Source organism: Malurus melanocephalus, unplaced genomic scaffold (assembly GCF_030028575.1).
Source record: "Malurus melanocephalus ecotype Western Australia unplaced genomic scaffold, MMel_1.1 scaffold_23, whole genome shotgun sequence".
NCBI lineage: Eukaryota > Metazoa > Chordata > Aves > Passeriformes > Maluridae > Malurus > Malurus melanocephalus.
This window is the reverse complement of record NW_026623255.1, coordinates 2,609,041-2,630,220: the sequence shown is the minus strand read 5'-3', so window position 1 is coordinate 2,630,220 and position 21,180 is coordinate 2,609,041. Positions and strand designations below refer to the sequence as shown.

The 21,180-nt window shown below is 41.6% G+C and overlaps 1 protein-coding gene across 1 annotated transcript in view; it reads left to right on the top strand.

The window, feature by feature from the left end:
• The window catches only part of LAMA4 (laminin subunit alpha 4), a 96,748-nt gene that overhangs the window by 21,491 nt on the left and 54,077 nt on the right, over positions 1–21,180 (top strand). Inside the window, exons 2-5 of the mRNA XM_057390201.1 lie at positions 1,035–1,136; positions 10,853–10,977; positions 14,858–14,938; positions 20,018–20,232. Coding sequence (XP_057246184.1) covers positions 1,035–1,136; positions 10,853–10,977; positions 14,858–14,938; positions 20,018–20,232 — 523 coding nt within the window. The remainder of the gene's footprint in view (positions 1–1,034; positions 1,137–10,852; positions 10,978–14,857; positions 14,939–20,017; positions 20,233–21,180) is intronic.

The following is a 21,180-nucleotide window of genomic DNA, read 5'->3' as shown; positions in this document are numbered from 1 at the left end:
AAGCTCTCACATACATTCAGGGATGCTGTTAGCAAATAATAGCAGAAACAGGGTATGGCAAGTGATTTTTGGAGAGCTAATTGACATGCCAGTGCCTTCACAACAGCTCTGCAACAACATTGCAAGAGTTAGACAAGCGTAAGGTATTTAGGATCCAAAAATTTATTAGACTGCATGTATCTAATATCATAGATGTGCCACAGGGAGACTGGACAGGGTGAGTGGGGTGACACAGGGTGCCTGAGTTAAGACGGATTGCTCCTGAGGCCAACCTGCTTATGTCTCACCAGTTCTGCATCATGAGGGAGAAGTTCCTCAGTAAAGAAGAATTTATACATAACACATCAAACAAAAAAGTTCTCTTTAATTATCTTTTTATGTTTCAGTCTTTGAAGGGCATCTTAATAGCTTTGTGCTTCCAATTCCTTATATTATTGCTGTAATTGTTATTCAAAAGAAGGTGATCCAGATATTTACAATTTCTCTTGAAGCTTTGATAAGTTATCAAAATTACTAAATTACATACAACAGGGACATCCACACATTTATTCAAAATGGCATTGATCTTTGTAGGTATATTTCTGTTTCCTGTGGGTTATTCATGCAAAGCTCATCAGAGCTTTGATGTAAATTTTCTAAAGCTTTTCTTTCTTTCTTTTTTTTTTAAGTAAAAGCTATTTCTCTACTATAAATAAACCTTCTTTACCAAATAAGGATCACCATTTCTGGTTAACTCATCCTCCAGCTGAACACGCAGTAAGAATCTGCCAACTCCACACCCATTGTTTGTCAGGGACAGGACGCAGGCAGGAATGCTGACAGCTTTAACACTCCACGGCAAAATGCAAAATGCAAGTACCAGGACAGAGAGTGAAAGAACAGAYTCGAGCTCAGAGTGTGTGTGTGGTCCATCTGCTGTCATGGGGCTGTACAGTGTGCTCTGGGGAGACCTCATAGTTGTAGTGTTGCTTTCCCCTCCTTTCACCAAACCTAATTCTCTAACTAAAAAGGAAATACTTTCTTTTTCATTGCAGGGATGCCAAGAGGGATTTTATCGTACCAGCTCAGGAAAATGCTCTCCTTGCAACTGCAATGGCAATGCAAACAGATGCCTTGATGGATCTGGAATCTGTGTGGTAAGGAATTCCTGTCTTCTCTGATTGTCTGACTTTTCTTTTAACATCAATGCTCAGTTTCAATATACAGCAAAAGCAGCATCTGAACCACAGGAGCTTTTTGCCGAAGAATGATCATAAGTAGGACCAAGATCAATACATTAATGAATTATCATGGCAAAAATTAATTCTCACTTAAATTACCTCTGCAGATTCAAAATGCTTCCCTCATGCAGCATTGGTGAGAGTTAGTATGCTGGGGAAAATTTTTAGTCCGTTGGAAATATGGAAAGAGTTTTGTATACCTCTGGAGAAAAAAAAAAAAAAAGTATAAATTCAAATACATTTCATTCTCCCCACTATGAATACAGTGCTGTGTATAATATAAACAATTTACAGTGGTGAGTGACCCCTGTGAGTGCATATACATGTGTTATCCATAGCAATTCTGCATGGCAGTCTCCTGCTGTGAAGGAACAACATGAGAAGGTTGAAACAATACACCAAGGGCACAGTGTGTTGAATTCCAAGGTACTGTAAAAATTTCCCATATGTTCAATCTGACTCAGAATCAACTCATACAGAAAACTGTGTGTTAGTAAAAGTRGTCAAACTTTTGTAGCTCCAGAGCAAAAATCACTCCAGTAAAACTAATCCAAACTAATAGTGGTTAATCAGGGCACTAATACACTAAAAAAAAAGAAGTTAACACTATTTAAACCACAATAGCAAGAGCTAGGCAACTAGAATACTCTTTGCAGGCTTGTAAAGCAGGAGCAGAGCCCAGAACTGCTTGCTCTGCCATGTGTTACTTTTGACAAGTCATAAACCTTTGCCCTCAGTTTATCTCTTCGTAAAATGGACCCATAATGTTCRCATACTTTGCATCGTTGCAGCCACTATCAAGTTTTCAGTTATACAAATACATAAAGTTTCATGGCACATTTCCCACCATTTTTATTTCTGTGGGAAGAAGACAGTGCAGCTGTTCAGTGCAGGAGCAATTACTATGGCCTGGCCACTGTAATGTGCTCRCAATTGGCTGATCTCTGCAGAACACAAATTGGCTTAGTCTTTTAATGCTAAATTTTCAAATTTAGACCGCCAGGCATTCCCTTCTAATTCTCTTTCACATGTACAACGCTTTTGCCCATGGGTTGATTGTCCCCTTAGTGTCAAGTGACAACGATGCTAAGGGGAAACTTCTGATGGAAGACTTGGAAACAAGAGGGAGAGCTTGCCAAATGTCTCCTTCTGGTGACTCTGGTCACCAGAGAGCTTCTGTAATACAACATATGAGGAGGGGAAGTGATTATATCCTCTGGTTACAAACACAACAGAAGACCTGTTTCCTGCCTTCTACAAAAATAAGGCTGATGGCAGGGTCTCAGGACAAACAAACAAACAAAAACTGAAAATTTACAGTATCAGGAAGAAAATATCTGAAAGTAAATGTGCATTCCTGACTGGTGTTTCTTCASGACACTAAACTCTATGAACCAGCTAGGTAAAAAGGAATAAAACTGAAAGCTAAACCCCAGTTTATTGTTTGAGTTCAAATAGCCCTTTAATAGCTTACCTGAATGATTCAAAAGGCTATTAAGCTCAGGTCATTTGCTTCTGAATGAAGAGGAACAGCAAAAAGGCTTAAGTGAAACAAGAGTGAAAAGGAGAGGGAAAGAGCAGAGTGAAAAGGAAGTTTAAAGGTTTCATAGCATAGAACAAAACCAGAGATGTCCATGGGGACTGTAGTAACAGGACTTGCCTGAGGATTTGGGAATTTCCAGGGAAGGTTGCAAGATTAATGAAATTGGTAAGCAGCAAAATGTGACTGAGAAAACCTGGGAGAAGAAAAGCTTAAAGAAAGAAAGATGCAACTTGAATTACAGAAGGAAGAAGCATGGTAGATRAATAAATTAATTCAATTTAGGGAAAGGTGACTTGATGGTTGGTGATGTGGCTTGTATTAGAATCAGCAGACAATGCAGCCTTCCCTAAGGGCTGTTCTGGAAAAGGATATGTTGGATCTGGCCAAAGCCTGCTGGGGCAGAAGTGAGTTGGTACCTTTATAACTGGGAGTTCCTGTGAAGAGAGAAGAACACATGATATGGAAAGCTCATGATTTTCTCTGTTCTCAAAATTTTCGGATAACTACTCCAGTAATTCTTTCAGTGTCAACCACCACACCTGATTGTAAGAAAAGATTTTCTGCATGCAGTTAGTGTCTAATGGGCTGTAAAATTAAACCTGTCTTTGTCCCACATTATTATTGTCATCATCCTCTATTTCTATGAGTATGAACTTGCTATCTCCTGCTTCCAAGGTGCAACAGTATTCTAAAATTTTATCACTTATGGGTCCTCCACCATAACCACATCTTACCTTAACCTTGAGCCATARATACAGAATGTCTTTAGCAGAGGGTCTTTAGAAGAGCTGATCTTCCCAAAGTTGAAGTTTACTGTATCTGCATGTTTAGCAACATAATGGAATTATTTAAGCATTAAAAAACCCATTGTATTTTAAAGTTAACTCTGCTAACAATGCKGGAAGCAATAGTAACATGAAAGTAACAATAGCACTGTGTTTGACTGGTAGATAATTATTTTCTTTATTGTCTAGGTAATAACTAAGCTGTAATATCGGAATAAATGGACAAGACAGTATGAAAAGAAAAAGGCACTCTGTTCTAAAAAGGATGAAATAAAAGGGTCAGGCTATATACRATGCTCTGAGACCATCATATTATGCAAATCCCTCAAATCAATTTCGCAAATGTAGTTCCCACAACATATAACTTAATTAAATTTTCATTGGCCTGTGCCCTGAATTCAAAATCAAATAAAATAAAACCCTTTTTAATGATGCCTTAAGGTAGAGTGCTCATATCTTTAATTTCTGCTGACATATATATCTTGAGGTTCTGTTTCAAAACTTCTCWCAGCTTATTCATGGAGGGTAAATCAAATCCAAGAGTCATTAAAAGCTTATTGAATGACACAATCAATGAATCAACAATCTCCTTAGGTAACCAGATAGAAGAAATTATTGCAGACAGAGTCTTTTTTGCAAAAATGTCCACATAAAACCAGTGCATAAATCAGTCACGTGGTCCTGTGAATAAAACTAAAAAGACACACAGTCCATGTTATTAGGATAGAAAATCACTCAAGTGTTAGAAGAAGAATAGCCAGCACCACATAAGCTCTACTAATGATTTATTAAAAGAGATGTAAAATAAAGTTTCATTTGAAAGACACTATCTGGTGATGTATGTAAGGCCGGTAGGGGAAGAAACACCAAATCATTGTGCTGATCTTAGCCTTTGGAGTTTTGACAGAATTTTATCAGTTATGACTAAGAGAAGAAAATTAAGTCCCTTGTCAGTCTTTAGCTTTTGCTTTTGGAGAAGGGCATATATGTGATGTTAACTTGGTGGAGCTGCAAGAGCTCCAAGTGGCCATCTGCAGACCCAGAGATGTGCATTTGTCCTGCATAAAGCCMATCATGTTTTGCTGCTGATGAGACAGAAAAATACGAAGGGAATGTTTTACCTCTTTTACCATCCCCCAGACTGCACCCCACCAGCAACTTACAGCTGAACTAATTTACAGCACCTCCACTAAGGGTTCAACATTTGAAAATTCAGACATGGGAGTGTTTTTGGGCTGTGACAGTCACCTCTGAAAAGAGTGGCATATGGAGGTGAAACAGCTTTTCTAAAGCAACGAGCTGTCATATCCTGTGCAAGTAGCACAATTGGCAAAGCTTTATCACACTAAAATATTTGATTGTGCACTCTAGGGAAAGAAGTTGTTTGAGGTGACTGCAGTGTACTATGGCAATGACTCCAAATGAACACAACAAAATTGATTGAAAGGTTGAAAGGTTTTAAAAAAATATTAAGCTATTTATCCAGTCAAAATTTTTGTTAGACTGAGTTATCAGTGTGAGGTTTCTACCTGTTAATGTAGATTAGATCTTCCTAGATGTATGRAAACATAGAATGGAAGTAACTCTGGGGGAAGCATTGTAGCAGAAGGTGAATGGTAAATTTCTTGTTGTCACCCTAAAAATCTCTTAAGTGTTTTGTTATCATCTCAGTTCCGTATATTTGATCAGTCTTTACATAAAGCATCCAAATACTCGTAAGTAAACAAATAAATAAATAAATAAATATGATCATTTTGGAACAAGAAAGACCAAATGGTCCTAGCAGTGGAGAGGATAAATCCACTGGTATCCTTTACAGCCTTTTATGGAATTTTTTACAATAGAGGATATTGTCATGTAAGTGATTTGTGTTTAAGGGTTTGGGTTTACAGCTGAGTGGAAAGGTTGGAACAGATTTGGCAGTTCTGCCCAAGAGGATAATATGTTCCACATGGCTGCCAAGGCTGGAGAATTGCCAGTGGTTCTACAACCATCCATCATGCACAAGCAAAAAGCAGTAGGGAGCTAGCAAAACTCCCCAGCTTATTAGATATTTCTGCCTTCACAAAGAGCCTCACTGCTTATAGCTCACTGCTTCTTTCTGTAAGGATGGACTACAGATATCTATACAGCATTGGTGACAAATGTTTGAAAATCTAATCAGAACTGCAACAATCTCATGCTAAAGTGCACCCCTTCTCTTCTCAGATCATTGTAACAAGCAGTAGGTGCCAAAAGCATTTATGTTAGTCAACTCATTTTCTCAGGTATGGATATTTCCCTCCCTCTTAGCCATGTTTAAACTTAGTATTTGTTGTCCTACCCAGTTTACTGTTGAAAACATGCAGCAGTGACCCTCAACATGCTTTGTTTGCACTCCTATACAGCTGGTGTGAGAGGCACAAAGGAAATCAGGCCAGGACTGCRAGGAGGGGCTGCTGCTGCTCTCCCACCTGCTCAGCCACATTTGTCACAGTCAGCCACCACAAGTGATGGGTTGAGAAAACAGCGAGCCAGGTGCATTTGGCAAGGCATCAGTTCCCACTTCACTAACGCAGGACAAGGTTTCAAATCAAAACTTTGACATAAAGGGGGTRTGTTGACCCAAACTGCATCAGGAAATTAGTTTTGTAGCTATTCTCTTTCCCTTTTTAGTTAGACAAGTGATTTACTTTAATAAAAATTGCACAATACTTCATGTTTACTTTAAGTGCCTCATCTTCTTCCATATGAAATTCTGTAAACATTGCATCTCACCCACAATGGCTGGAGAGAGAAAGCTTGAAATCATAAACCTCATAGATGGAAAAGATAAAACGTGTACAACTCTTGGCCTTCAAGTCATTATGCTGCACGCTTGTTTTTATGATTATTATTTTGGGATAGCAACAAATTCTGGTATGCTGGCATGGGCAGTGCTATGCAGTTCTGTAACCTCAGATATGAGAGGAAGTCTGAATCTACCTCGAAATACAGATTGCGCAGCAATATAAACTACCTGGACCTCTTTGCCTACCTAACTCTTTACCTATCATTTATTTATCCATTTGCAATCTTCTGCATTAACAGATGTTAAAAGACTGTCCCTCAGAAGGACCACTAATAAGGGAGAAAAAAGGTAAACAAACTGACAATTTCTGATACATGGAACAAGGACTGCTTTCATCTCAAAACTAATAAAATAGTCAGGGTTTGAGGACCCTTCCTGATTTCACAGACAGTATTTAAGGCCCTGTGATTTTGGGGGGTTTTATTTGTGGTTTTAGGGTGGAGGCTGTTGTTGTACTAACTTCACCAGAGGCAGGGCTGAGTATTAACTTTTGATTGCCCCTGGAGTGTCCAGCATTAGGTGTCTATTAGGTGCTCTGCACCACTCTCTGGCAGGTCCTTTAACTTTAGAGGGCACACAAAAAGCCAGTCTGCCCCCTCTTTCCTATTGAGAAGGTCCAGACTGCCTGAATAGGACTTTGATATCCCTCAGATGAAGTAATTTCCCTAAAACTGCATGGATGGCAGATTTAATGAATCTGGTGCCTTTGAAGCCCATTAGAATGAGCAAGTTCAGGTTCCTAAATGAAGGAGGGGCAGATTCCCACCTCAGTTTCCAGTTATATAAATTCACACAGGCATGTTTATCTTGTGGTGGGAAACTTGTCCAAGTACTATTGACTGAAGAAAATCAACAAACTTTTCACCTTTATTTGTTCACAAATATACCTATTGAGTAGAACTGCATCACATGAGGTGTTCTGTGTTCTCAGAACAGTGGTTCTGGCTTTACTTTCCAATCACATTAGTCTTGGAACTCATGCTAACAATAATTTCCAAGGAACACCCCACACCCTGCCATAGCACCACCCTTCACTTTATTTTCATGTGTGTACAAAGAGTTACAGCAAGAGCCAGGTAAAAATGCTCACAAATGACTGCTCAGTGAGAGCAAAGCAGTAGGACCAGCTGAGGCATTTTCTTACCCAGGCAAATACAATCCAGCCACTGTCACCAGAAAAGCTGCTGCTGGTCTACTGATGGAGGATGGATCACCTGCTGTAGACCCACACAGAAGCTTTTAGAAGCCAGACTGTTATTGATGATCTGCTCAAAATGATCCACTGAGARGAAAATACTCTTATGAAATACCATKKYAGTGTCACCCRATGCTGAGAATCACCTGTGAGCTGCAGGGAGGTTGTTCTCCCTGCCTCCAGACATTTCCTGGGCTTAATGCACTCAGCAGTTTTGTTGGATATGCAAAATAATGGAAGTAAACCATAAGGACACTTTTCCTATCACTGCAAAAATATGCTTCTAAATACCCASAGAAGCAGTTAAAAAAGGTAAAGTMACTTTTACATAAYCATTAATCAGAGAAAAATTATGGAAGTGCCTGAAGCACTCAGCTAATGGGGTCACTGGGGTAAAGACGCCCTTTTTCGCTTCAGTTTCGAAGATGAAAAACTACAGGTTTAAGGAGCAACATTTGCTGTCCTGCTCTGTTCACTGCAACAGCTTTGGAAACAGACACTTTGGTAGCAGATTTATTCTGTTAATACCCATGTGCTGTTTGGAGAGCTGAGGATAAACAGGGTGAAGTGAGTTGATCAAACACAGGGAAGGTGCACCCACACACCCGAGGGCCCTGCCAGTGGTTCAGACACGGGTGCTTCATTCGCTTCAAGCACTCAGTGCCTGTGCTCTCACATCTCTCCAGTGGTATAGGAACATCACTTWTTCACTGGATAATGAAAAATGCAAAATATTTTTAAAACTGTATTAGCCTTCCATTAGCCTTCTGGCTCTCACCACATGCCCTTCTTAGCGCACTTTTTTYCTCCTCCTGCTCCTCTTCCTCCTAGTCAAACTTCCTCCTAGTATTCTTTCATTTTAGAGGCTCTTAATTAAAATAACCTTCTGGTTTTCTGTATACTGAATATTTTATTCCTTACAGCAAATATGACTAGGAAAAACCACCTTCAGCTCTAAAACTATCAATGGCTAATCTATTTAAAGATCTATGGAATAAAATGTGACTTATTTTCCTTTTTCTCATCCCATTCTACCTGCTGTGGAGCTCTCTGGCCAAATCACAGCTTTGTAGAAAGAAATAATTTCTGTGCAATAGGTTCTCTATGACTGCAAAGCATGCAGCAAGACAGGCAAAGTCTTCTAGAATCAAAAAGGATCTGAGCTAAAATAATGGGTCCTAATGGGTGAGCCTTTGTGGAATTCAAACAAGAAATACTGGTAAAAAAAAAAATTGGATGTGTTTTCACAAGCAAAACCAAAAACATCAGTGTTGCCAGGACAAAATTCTACCACTAAATCAAAATCACAGCACTTGGATACAAAACTAATTTAAGATGACTGTGCAAGTAAAGCTGGACTATTTATTTTCATGAAATGCCTTCCCTAATCTCATTCCTCTGTTCTCACACCCTTTTATTCAAAGAACACACCATGTTTGGAGAAGAAAGTGAGTTTCAAATCTTCATGGGCTGCCACAGGTGAAAAAATTGGTTAGCTCAGCACACTCACACCCACTCCAGCACTGCTGAAGAAGTTCCAGCCACAGAAACACCACGGTGCCCCTTTGCCCCAGGCTAAGGAGCTCCCTCCCATTTTGAGCACTGTTCAAATCCCTCACACAGCTTCCCTGTCAATTCCCAGCACCAGGGCCAGAGAGCACAAGAGGTTCCCCTGCAGGGCCTGACTGAATGTCTCTGCAGCCCACGTGTGATCCCAGCAGAGGCAATGGGGCTCAGGCTGGGAGGGCACCTCGACTGACCCATTTCTGACCCCTCTGTTTCGTACTCCACCATCACACACAACTGCTGCATTGGAGTATTGCACAGGGTACATGCCTCCTGAGTCCTCTGAGTATCCATTTATAAAGCTATTGCCAATTAATTCATCTAAGGAATCCCTTTTTTGTCCCTGCAAGTACTCCTGTCTCCTGGCAACCAGTAGCAGAAGTCTATCTTCTGTGTAGGAAAGTACTTTTTTAAGTCAGTGCCCCTCAGCTCTTGTATTGCAGAATTTGGAGGAATTATTGTATTGCTTTTAGCTTATTTATAAAATTTCTAATTGCACATAACCCAAACACACCCTCCTGCCCYTCTGTCCCAGCTGAGCAGCCCTGCATTTTTGGTGTCTGTAAGACACTGGTGAATATTGAACAAAACTTGTATTAGCACTAAGGCTTAGGTAATCCAAATAGTGACTCCTCCTACCCTGAAAAGCTATGGTTATATCCTACCCTTAATTTTCTATCCTTTTATCAGCTTTCAGTTTACAAAAGAAACTTTTTTCAAGTTTCCTGTCAGCTTAGATAGCTTTTTGTGGAAGTCCAGATAGGTTACATCCTCTGGTTCCCCTTCATACTTTTGTTTACTTGTACCATTCTGCAGCAGAATAGTGAAGCAGGAGTTCCTAAATCAGATTATGTTTATTCATATATCCAGAGATCATCTTCTTTATTATAGACATACCCAGAGATCTTCTTTATTATAGACACTGTCATCTTCCCAGGGATGGAAATCACATCTGTCAGTCTGCAGTTCCCATGATCGATGCTTTTAGCTCAGAAGAGGAAAGAATCAAGGAAGCTAACCCAAATCCACAGTAAATATGCACTAATGGAGTAATGCTCCACATATGCCTGCCATGGATCTGTCTCCTTGCTGCCTCAGCTCTCATAGCTGCTCATATCTGTGCTGTATCCGTACAAAGTGCTCTAACTGGAGACTTCTGATTTAGGGACACTCAAAACTCCTTGCACAGTCACAAAAAAGGAAATCCTTTCTCTATCCTACCTACTCTTTTCAAGTAGCTTGGTGAGACAGCTCCCAGTGCTCTTTTCCAGTCACCAAGTCCCAGAAGCAGTCTTGCTGAAACTTGTGTCTAGGCCCAAGTCTATTGACATTATTTACCAGCAGATAGTTTTTGTTTTGTTTTGGAGTCAGTAAAAGGGATTTTTCCCCYCTGGCACATGCAGTTCAGAACAGGGCTGCCAGAAACACCTGAGTAGCTYTGACTAGTAGCTCTGCTCTAGCACCTGCCAGCCACTTATGTCTGTTTTGTCCCGTCCTCCACCTTGTCAACACTTYCTGCTGGTCGCTGTAATCATCCACAGTATTTTTATTTGCAGCTGTGTCAGCTTGTTTGCCCGAATCTGTCAATACCTTGAAAGGTCAAGGTCTGTCACAAGCCACTCTTCTGCGTGGCCAGCTCTTCAGCTAAGCAATCTCTCTGAATTAGGCAGCACCTCCATTTAACTTTCACCATTCTGTCTCTTTGCACTGCAGGACTGCCAGAGGAACACGACAGGACAGCACTGTGAGCAGTGTCCGGATGGCTTCATCGGTGACGCTGTCAGAGGAGCRCCCACCTTCTGCCAGCCCTGCCCCTGCCCCCTGCCAGCACTTGCCAAGTATGTGAGGAATCTTTGCTTCTCTTCCATTTGGGTTGTCTTGGCCCTTTCCAAGGTGGGGTCATCCCTTCCTGAATGCAGGAGGCAAAGGCTGCTGCCCTTGACAAACACAGGGGAAAATGAGAGAACCACCAGCTGCTCATGTTTATAACCACAGGAAACAGCATTTCATTTAGAAGGTGTAAAATATCTTTAAATGCTCTTGCCAATTCTTGCCAAGAAGGGAGGAGGAAGAGCAAAATCACATTCACCTTTTTACATGGAAGAGATTACTTTGGTTGCTTTTAGTTTGGTTGCTTTTAAAAATCCTTTAAAGAATGATTCTCAAGAAAGTGGCATCAGGGATTATTGCAGCTGAGACAAAGAGAAAAAAAAAGACAGACAAAAAGTTCCATCCATATCAGCTGGAGGGTAAAACCAACCACAAAAAAAAATGCATGACTTTTTGCAGTCCCCTGAGTCTACAGCAGCTGGGTCTTGTTAGCTCAACAACAATTCAAAGGAAAGTGCTGGAGGACCCTGTGACAGGTACAATGCCCCTTCAGCTGATGCCCAGCTACTTTTAGGTAAGCTGAAAAAAATTATCAACTTCCTCTTGCTCAGCTCTTGCTCAGACTCATGCCCTGGGAGAAAGGTATCTATGCAAATCCCACCAAATTGTAGAGAGGAGATGCTGGTAAATAGTTGCCAACAGGCTGAAGCTGTTTTTCAGGGAGCTAGATATTCCTCTTGCCTTGTTTCCCATTCCCTTTCAGCAGGACAGCGAAGGGAATTTCGTCCTTACTGTATTTGTTTGCTGTTGCCATAGGATTACTCACWCAACCTTAAGGTGGGATGAGCAGTGTTTTGCTCAGCTGCTTTGGGCTCAAACTGGCAATGGAACAAAATCGCTCTGCCCAAATTCCCGCAGAGCCCTTCTTGGCTTTTGCAGTGAGCTGCAGACATGTGAGAAGGGCCATGGGGTGAAGAACAGCTATTGTTGAAAAACTTCAGCTTTGCCCGGATTACAGACAAAATCCTCCAGAGACAGGGGAAGAACCTGGCTTTGCTCACATGTAGAAAGGCTTAGGAGTGAGCATGCTTGCAGATGATGCAAACTATTTCCTCCAGTTTCAGTAGCAGCTGTATTGCCTGAAAAAGTAGCAATACCACAGTCAGGAGCAACACTTTTTCCTTAGCATAGTGATTTTTTTCTAACCTGTTGGGCACAGAGCAGGAACTTTGCTGCAAGAAGCTGTTCTCTGAGCCACAATCTGGGCTGCACAAGTCTGAGACATGAGCCTCAGGCTCTACCAAGCAAGGCCAGCCAGGCAAGGTCTGCTGTGTTCTCCCTGCAACTCAGTTTGGCACAGCATGGCTGGGTCTCCACTGCTTTGGACCCTGCCTCATCCTGCAGCCCAGCAGTGTCCCCTAGGAGCAGGGAGCTGGCCCGTCTGCCAGGCCACTGAGCAGGGCTCAGGGCAGTGGGACCAGCAGGGAATTGAGCTACACCTTTCTCTGACAGAAATCTCTTTTCCCATTCCATCTGTGGGAGATGGAAGCAGAGGCCAAGGAGCATTCCTTGTTTCAACACGCTCCTTAGCCAGGAACATTATACCTCTCCTGTTCCAGACCACTAAAGAGTAGGAAACCCCAAACCCAAAACTCAGCAGCATGGGACTGGGAAAAGAGAATAAATGTTGCAAGGAGCCTGAATGCCTCACCATTAGCAGCAGTACATGGCTTGGACTTGATGAGCCTCAGAGGTCCCTTCCATCTCAGCATATTCTATGTTCTACAATTTGAAACTGCCTCAGTGAAAATCCATTTCAYTTCTTTGGTTTTCCCTCAGAAAAGCCATGAAAGTAATAATTAAAGGAACATCCCATCCCAATTTGCCTCATATTTAAATTACGTGCAGAAATTGCCTGTTCAGCTTTTTGCATGAGAGAGACCTGACCACAGAAATAGTCTTCAGCTGGGACTGGAACAAACAAAAAATATTTGAGCAATATTAAACTTTGCATAACTAAATTCAAAGAAAAAATATTCTTTCTTAGGTTTCTTTTTTTTTTTTTTTTTTCCTTCATTAATCTTACTACATATTAAGAGTCAGGCAAAATAATACCTCTACCAAAAGCAGAGAAGCATGAAATGGCTTTAAAAAAGAGCAGCCAAAGGATGTTGTTTTGCACTCCGTTTTACTTTGGAAATGGATTAYCAAATCTGTAAACTGACGGACTCATCAGACAAATATTTTTTCCAGGAATTCAGCATTGTCTTTRGAATTTATGACCAGACTATCTTCATATCTTCTATCCTGGGAACTTCTGGAGTAACTTTTGGATATTACGTATGAAGTGTAATGTCATCTCTTTGGAATAAAAAAAGGAGGATAGAGTTGTTTCACAGYCCAGCAGATGTTACATCTTTTCAAACCCAAGGGAATTATAAAGCCCTTTCTTTCCCCTAAAAGTTCACAAAAAGTATAAAACTTGAGGAAGATTTCAGTCTTACTTCATATCTTAGATCCACAATGTGGTTTGTGCAACTACGTGAAGGAATTAGACTTTGTTAAAGAAGAGGAAGCCTGCCAAACTATTATGACTTTCTCAACATGTTCTTGTAAAAGCCACACAGAAGTTAATTTGCAAATTTTGTGAGAARAATCTCATTTTGTTCTCTCTGGTTATAGGAAATGTTTTGAAACAGCAGAGATCCAGACAGATTTTTTGTCTCTGGTTTTCCAACCAGTTGAGAAATGCTGGCAGGAACTGAAATTGCAGGAATTCTCGTCACCTTTCTGTGCTGTTTGTTCCTGGAACATGCAGTGCATGGATCATGCACTTTCCCRTTGCTCTGAGTCTTTTGTCCCATGTGAAAGGGACACAACCCACCCACATCTGCCCAGCACCACACGACTCAGGAGCTGCATTTTAGCAACCACGGGCCTGCAGCTGGAAACTGCTGCCACTCACTAATCTGGTTGCTTTCTAGTGCTGGCAGAAATGTATTCACACATATTGCAAACTAACTGGAAACATCTTGGGACTCTATCTCTTTTTCCCTGGAAATGTAYTTCAGCCATGTCCATCACTGTGTTTGAAATGCATACACAATTTACACTCTCCACATCTGGCTACCGCTGTTYCTTGGGTCTCATATTTAGTTAAATATTTTTTTAATCCTGAAAGCATAAGAAAGGAATCCATGGTTTAGAATGATGGCAGTAGAAATTATAGCCCAAGCCATTACTGCAATCATCATCTCTACTTAACATCAGTCTCAGAAGAGGCCACAGACTCTTTTCCAGCTGACTTGGAAAGATGGTAGAGCAGCYTTGGTTACTGTGAACTCAGTTATTGTGAATGAGAACAGCAGTACTGAGGTCAGTTTTCACCACCAGATACTTCCAGATCAGAATTTGAAGAAAACTACAGGATTTGATCAGAAACTGCTGCACCCATTCCAGAATCTCAGCTCCTGAAGTGCTCACTGCAGTGTCTTTCACAAACAATATTTTACCCCTTGGGATAATAGACAGGAAGCAAGTGAGTTCACTTGACATACAGGTTTATCTTAAACCTCTTTTCGAAAGTGTCACTATCAAAACCTGCAGAGGTGTCTGACCATGTAGACAAGATTGTGCAAGAAATTTCATACATATACATCTGTATTTATATAGCTCCATAGTGCCATGCACTAATTAGTGCTTCCTAAACTGATTTAACGTCTAAACAAGGGGTATAATTTAAATTATGTAAAGTGCTTAACACCTATTCAGCAATGAATAACCAAGAGCCAGAGTTCAAATTGACAAGGAATTTCAGTATTGTAACAAATTTTCCCACGTGTTTGTAACTTCCTGGTATTCTAACAATTCTTCCTAATGAAATTCCAGCTTTGCAGTCTCCTGTTACAGAAAAAGTGGAAGTGTGCGCTGTGTCTGCAAGGAAAACTACGCAGGACCCAACTGTGAAAGGTAAGAAACTMATAAGATGATTTGCTGGTCAGCAACACAGAAGTCCAGAATTTTTTCAGGGAATCTTCCCATATTGGAGAGAAATCTTATGCACTTATTTTCCTCAGGTAGAATCATGTCAGTTAAATGATCTCATTTGGTTCCTACCACAGAGCAATAAAATTTGCTGTGGAGGCATGTCAGCATARGACTGACATCTACATATGATGTATTTTGATTTAGTTCTTGCACTTTGGGTACCTTCATGTGGTAATCTTCCTAAAAGGAATGCAATTTAAAAATACAACATRCAAATCAGAAACAGCAGCTGAAGAGAAAAATACCCATCACATCAATGCCTCTTGCAATTCACCCCCCTAAAATACATAGCAGGTTTCTACCAAAAAAMTTTTACAAAAGCGAAGGACAAAATCCACTATCAAGTCAAATTCTTAAAGCAGAAGTAGCTTTGTTCAGTTACATTTTCAATGCGCTTCACAAGTATAATTTCATAAAGTGAAGCAAACAACCACAGGCCAGTGTTGTTTTTCCACTTTTCCTTACGTCCATAAACAATTTCCAATAAATATTCTCTCAAAAACAAAGGACACAATCAAATGGAACTATACAGCAGAAATGTAACTTCATGTAAGAGACTGTGTTACTTGTTATGAACACACATGGATTATGTTYCAGTGAATGTCAGGGACCGAATTTAATACAGAAATTGTCCTTGAGCAGCCAATAAATTAAAAYAGCTCTAACACAAAGACTGAGGAATATAAGATGGCTCAGACAATGGCTTCCCAAACATCTCCTTTTGTTTTCCCTCAAAGCCCCTGAAGTCTTTAAGCCTTTAGTCAAATGTCATTAAGAGCCAAGCCTTGAATTCAAATAATACTTAATGTAACTGTCAGAGCAGGGAGAAAAGGGATGCTTAAGATGCAAAGARAAATCAGTTTGAAAAAGGCAAGACAAACAATGAGTAAAGGCTTTTCCCCTCACAGATGATGCAAAAACATCAGTCTATKACCCCCACATCACTAAAATGATGACAGCAACAGTGAAAGCCCTTCAGACAGATGGCACAAAAATAAAAAACCCACCCTTAAATGCCAACCCTTGTTTATAGGCCCACAGCTGTATTCTTTTGTTCTTTCAAAATGTCARGTTTATACACAAAGGATAATGCAGACAATTAAGAGGTCATTGGGGTTTCTTAATGGTTATTAAAATGTCAATCCAGACTACAAGCAATACAAATCCTATGAAATGGGTAGCAGTAGCATAGAAATAGCAGAAAATAGCATCAGCTTTGTTTTCTAATAGCCACTACCCAGCCTGACACAGTGCATCTGTCTCAAGGAAGGCAAAGCTGTGCACAAAAAGCTACAGAAAGAAATCAGCCTGTCCTGGTCAGCTAATTGCTGGGGTAAACTGCAAGCAGTGACAAACAGGACTTGCCTTCTTGTAGGCTCTGGRTCCTACTCCCATTTGTATCAGAAAGGTGGAAAAGTATTTCAAAGCCAGGTGATGCATTGCTTGTCCCTCCTTGGCATATACTGCTGCTGGCTCTGCCACCACTCCCCTCTCCCACAGCAGCTGCTGTGCCCTCAGCCTGCTGGCACAGCATCCTGAGCGAGAAGGGTCATTGTCCCTGTCCCTCCCTGCAGCCCAAAGAATAACCTGTGCCCCAGGGAGAGGAAGGCCACATCCTCCTCCCTCTCTGCTCTCCCTCCCAGCTCCCCACAGCACTCGGTGACAGGCACAGCAGTGCAGAGATTTGCAGGACACCCTTCCACAGGCATCATGGAGGATATGCAGAGCAGCTCCTCGGGAAGCAATCTGCTCCATTTCCCCTGGCATTTGTGTAGGAGGCTTTCTTGTGCTGCTCTAGAGGCTTGGCACAAACCCACCCAGTTCATTATTTGCCAGCAAAAGGTGATGGGAATTCACAGAGACCCTAACTAGGAACTGAGAAAACCAGCATCCCAAACTGAAATTTAGGAATTCATCATTTTTCTCCCAGGCTTCAGCAATAAGGCATCAGGGTGGTAACTGATGAAATGCAGGTTTTGTTAATGTCCAAATGTTCAAAAAGATAACCGAACTAATGACACCYGAGTGTCCAAAGCAAATAGACAAAGGGTCTTTTGGCATTGCCAGAGAGCAGGAAGTTAATTTCTTACTAACCAGTAATTACRGGAAGCAACCACAGCTGCATAGTGTAAAAAAGATAACTTAGCCATTTTATTATGGGAGAGGATGTATTCTTTGTTCGCAAAAAAGAGTCATTTATTGATACAACCTGGGAAAAGATATKTACTGCAGGACTCTTAACATTTTCAGGCCATAAAGTGGAGAGATGGAGYAGTATGATTACAGCCAGAGACCTCTGTTTTTCTCACATGCTACCCACTATTCAAGAGGTTAAATATCTCAGCACTGTGCGATGCACTGAGTAGCAAAGGGAAGAGGAAAGTGAAGGTGACACTTCTATTTTCAGCCCTGAACATTTCATTTTGTTTTAAACACCTGCTCCAGATGAGAAGTTGTGGCTAATAAAATGGATCCTCGAGTCATAGAATAGTTCAGGTTAGGAGAGACCTTAGAGAACATCTGGTTMCAACCCCTGTGCCATGGGCAGGGATGTCTTCCACTAGACCAGATTGCGCAAAGCCCCACCCAGCCTGGCCTTGAACACTGCCAGGGATGTGACAGCCACATCTTCTCTGGGCAACCTGTTCTGGTGCCTCAGATGGTCATAAAAAGTARCACTTAAAAAATATATCCATAGGGATGTGAGGAAATGACCTCTACATTCCTGTCAAKTGAACTGAACAGTGTATTTCTGGAAAGAAGTTTAAAAATGGCCCAATGAGAGGGCAGACACTGCAGGCCTGGAGGGGACAGCACACTGTCATGAGTTGATGTGAGCAGCAATGAGAGAAAGGTTGGTGTGACCCCAGACCTACTCAGTGGCCTCTGTGACTTGGTGGCCACATTAAACAGATGATCACTTGGAAAATACCTGACTAGAGAAAAACAAAAAACTGAGATCTTCAAAAATCATAGCAAGACTTCTGTCATGGCTGAATAGCAGCTTTACCCATCTTTGCCTGCTCTAACTCCCATGGGAATGGGGAATGATTCAAYTGAAGTCAGAAAAATGACACTCTGCACTCAGTGTTGCATTCACAGTTCTTCAAGGGGTGCACAGAACTCCCGGTCACACTTTAATTCTTTACATCTGGGTCATCCAAATGATAAAATCTGCACCAAAGATTCTGGCAGTGCTGCAAAGAGACAAAAAGAGCCTTGTTGTCATTGACAAAAGCAGTATTTGAGCAGCCAAGTGGTTTATATTAAGATGCTTAAAATTTTATGTTTCTACTGTGAGGATTCAGGACTGGAACATGAACAAAGCAGTGTTGAGGAAATTACTCTCTTTATAAAAAAAAATAAAATAAAATCAGCAAATGTAGGAGCAGATTGAAACTCGAAGCTTTCATCAGATTTCCCACATTTTCATGGCTCAGACATGGCAGAACCTGGATTTGACTGTGTTCAGATTTTAGGAGACAACAGATCTTGGTTAAGGTATCCAGCCAAAATCTGGGAAAATTAAACTGAGCTGCCTGAGTGCTCACCCTCCGTGCTCACCAGCAGCAGACAGAACAAATAGCATCTTAAACAGGAATGCGGATGGGACACAAGGACAGCATGGTGATAAAACAGAATTAACTACAATAAATACTCCTTACCTAAATCATTGCAGCAGTTRGTCAATTCTCCAATTCCTTCAGCCGGCAATTGTTACACCAGCTAGTTATTCCCCTCCTGGCAGCAATCCTTCATTTCTGGTGTGGGTGTATGGGTCCCTGATCCTTGTGCTCCATGCTGTTGCATCTTCCTGCCATCACGCAGTGACACCATGGACCATGTGGATTCCTGTCCTTGCAGCCAACCCTTCCCATCCATACGACACTCTTCCATGCTGCTCCAGGTGCCAGCTCCTCCAGAGAATCCTTTGCTCTRGGATTCATTCTCATTAGYRCTCCATGCGCACYCCAGTACCATTTCTCTTTGCCTCARYTGTTGTTTTGCMAAAGCTCCKCTTGTTTGTGGGATTGAGCACATTCCCTGATATCAGCAGAAACATCTTTAACTAAGACTGTTTCTTTCCAAATAACCAAATCTATTACTACCCCTTAGCTTAGCTTRGATCGAGTGATCATCCAGGATTGTTACATGCCACCAGTGGGTCTATACTCTGAAAAACCACCCCAGTATCAACATCTCTCTCATTTTAAGATGCAGAAAGTTCTCAACTGAAATGCTGCCCAAACAAGAATTGACATGATAAGAAATTTGGACCCATTTCAGGCCTTCACTGTGGTGCTTGGCACCCGCCTCCCTCTCTCCCTCTGCAAAYCAAAAGAGGAATCCTCCCTTCCTGGTGACTGCTCTCAGCCTTTRCCCCCATCCAACAGGCTAACATCAAACAAATCTGAAAACCAGAGTCTGGTTCAGGGCCTTCTGGTTTTTTTTGCAAAAAACAGAAACCACCCCAATACCTCACCATAGAAGTATTTCTATAAAYCTTTCCTGCTCAGTGCTTTTATGTACATTTATTATAGAAATAATGTCTGAACTTCCTCTGAGTCTCAGCATCCTGAAATGCAGTCTCATACCCTRGTTTCCTATATAACACAATGTAGCTGGTGAGTTGCAGAGCTGAAACAGACCAAAATAAACACTGTAGAGCTGCCTTGCTGCCAAAGTAATTCTGTCACAGATTTTAAAACAATAGGGAGCAAATCACTTCACTGCTAAAGACATTCACAAAAAATAAATTAATGCAGACTGGTGTGCTTGAGATACCGGGGGTGTTCAAGAAGGGAAAAATATATAACAGTACAGATTGAGATAAGAGCACAAAATAGCCTCTGCAGGAGTAGAGCTCTTAATTTGCCTTCTGCCCATTAGTAGCTGCAGACAGTGATCAATTCCTGGTAACATAATTAAGGTCAGAAAAAACAAGGTGTCACAGACAGGAATGTCCTTGCTCGTCATTGCTGGTGTTACTCTTCCTTTCAGGTGCGCCCCTGGTTACTATGGGAACCCTCTGCTAATTGGAAGCACTTGTAAAAAATGCGACTGCAACGGCAATTCAGACCCCAATCTGATTTTTGAAGACTGCGATGAAGTGACGGGGCAGTGCCGCAACTGCCTGCAYCACACCAGCGGGTTCCGGTGCGAGCGATGCGCTCCGGGATACTACGGGGACGCCAGACTCGCCAAAAACTGCACAGGTATTGTCTGCAGTACAGCAGAGCTGAGAAAAAGGCAGCACAGCATAATCTGTGGATGATCTCCCAGAGATCAGAGATGACTGGACAGTTAGCAGATGCCTGTGGCTCTGGGAGGCAGGTGATGGGATAATTTGGATRATTTGAATTATCCCAGGTGCCAGGGAAATATCTCTTTTCAGCTCCCATGAGCAAGTCTCAGACCCCAGAGTCCAACACCTCTACTGCCTGGGCAGATTAAATGTAAGCACCATTGTCCTTCTGAATCTTGTTTTAAATAAGGGTCTCTACGAGTTCATTGGGCAGAGACTTTGCCTTTCTGCTTGTCTATGACCACTCACACTGCTGGTGCTTACAGACTTGAATGTTTTTTYATGGGAACAGGATCATCCTTTCCATCCTGACCCCATATCCACTCACTTTCTGCTAGTTTCCACACTGGTAATATATTCTGAATTTCCTGCGCAGCTTGCTGGTTACTGTGTTTTCACACCAGACATGACTGTACTTTCAGGGACTGGTGAAGTGCTACCCAGAGTACCTTAGCAAAACATACCTGTACAGAAGGGTTACAAAGATTTATCTCCTCTACTATAGTTATYCTCCTAATTTACATGGAGTTTGATCCAAACAGGGCTCTGACCTCATACCTTTTATCCTTGCTTTGGCTCTGGKAGACAAGTTTGCATCCTCTTTCAAAGCACTTAGGAGCAGCTGCTGCTAAAGGCAAAATGCAGATGTTTTGAGCAAGAATTTGGGAATCCCTTCCAACCTCTTTGGCAGTGGTCCCTCAAGGACCAGTACACAAGGAGGAAGACAGATCATTTCCAGCTCTCAGCCTGGCTCAAAGGTAAGGCAGACAAAGCACACACTCAACTTGGACCTCAGGAGTGCTTCAGGACCTCTGCAGGTGCAGAGCTACAAGCCTCAGGGACTTAGCAATGTCTTGAT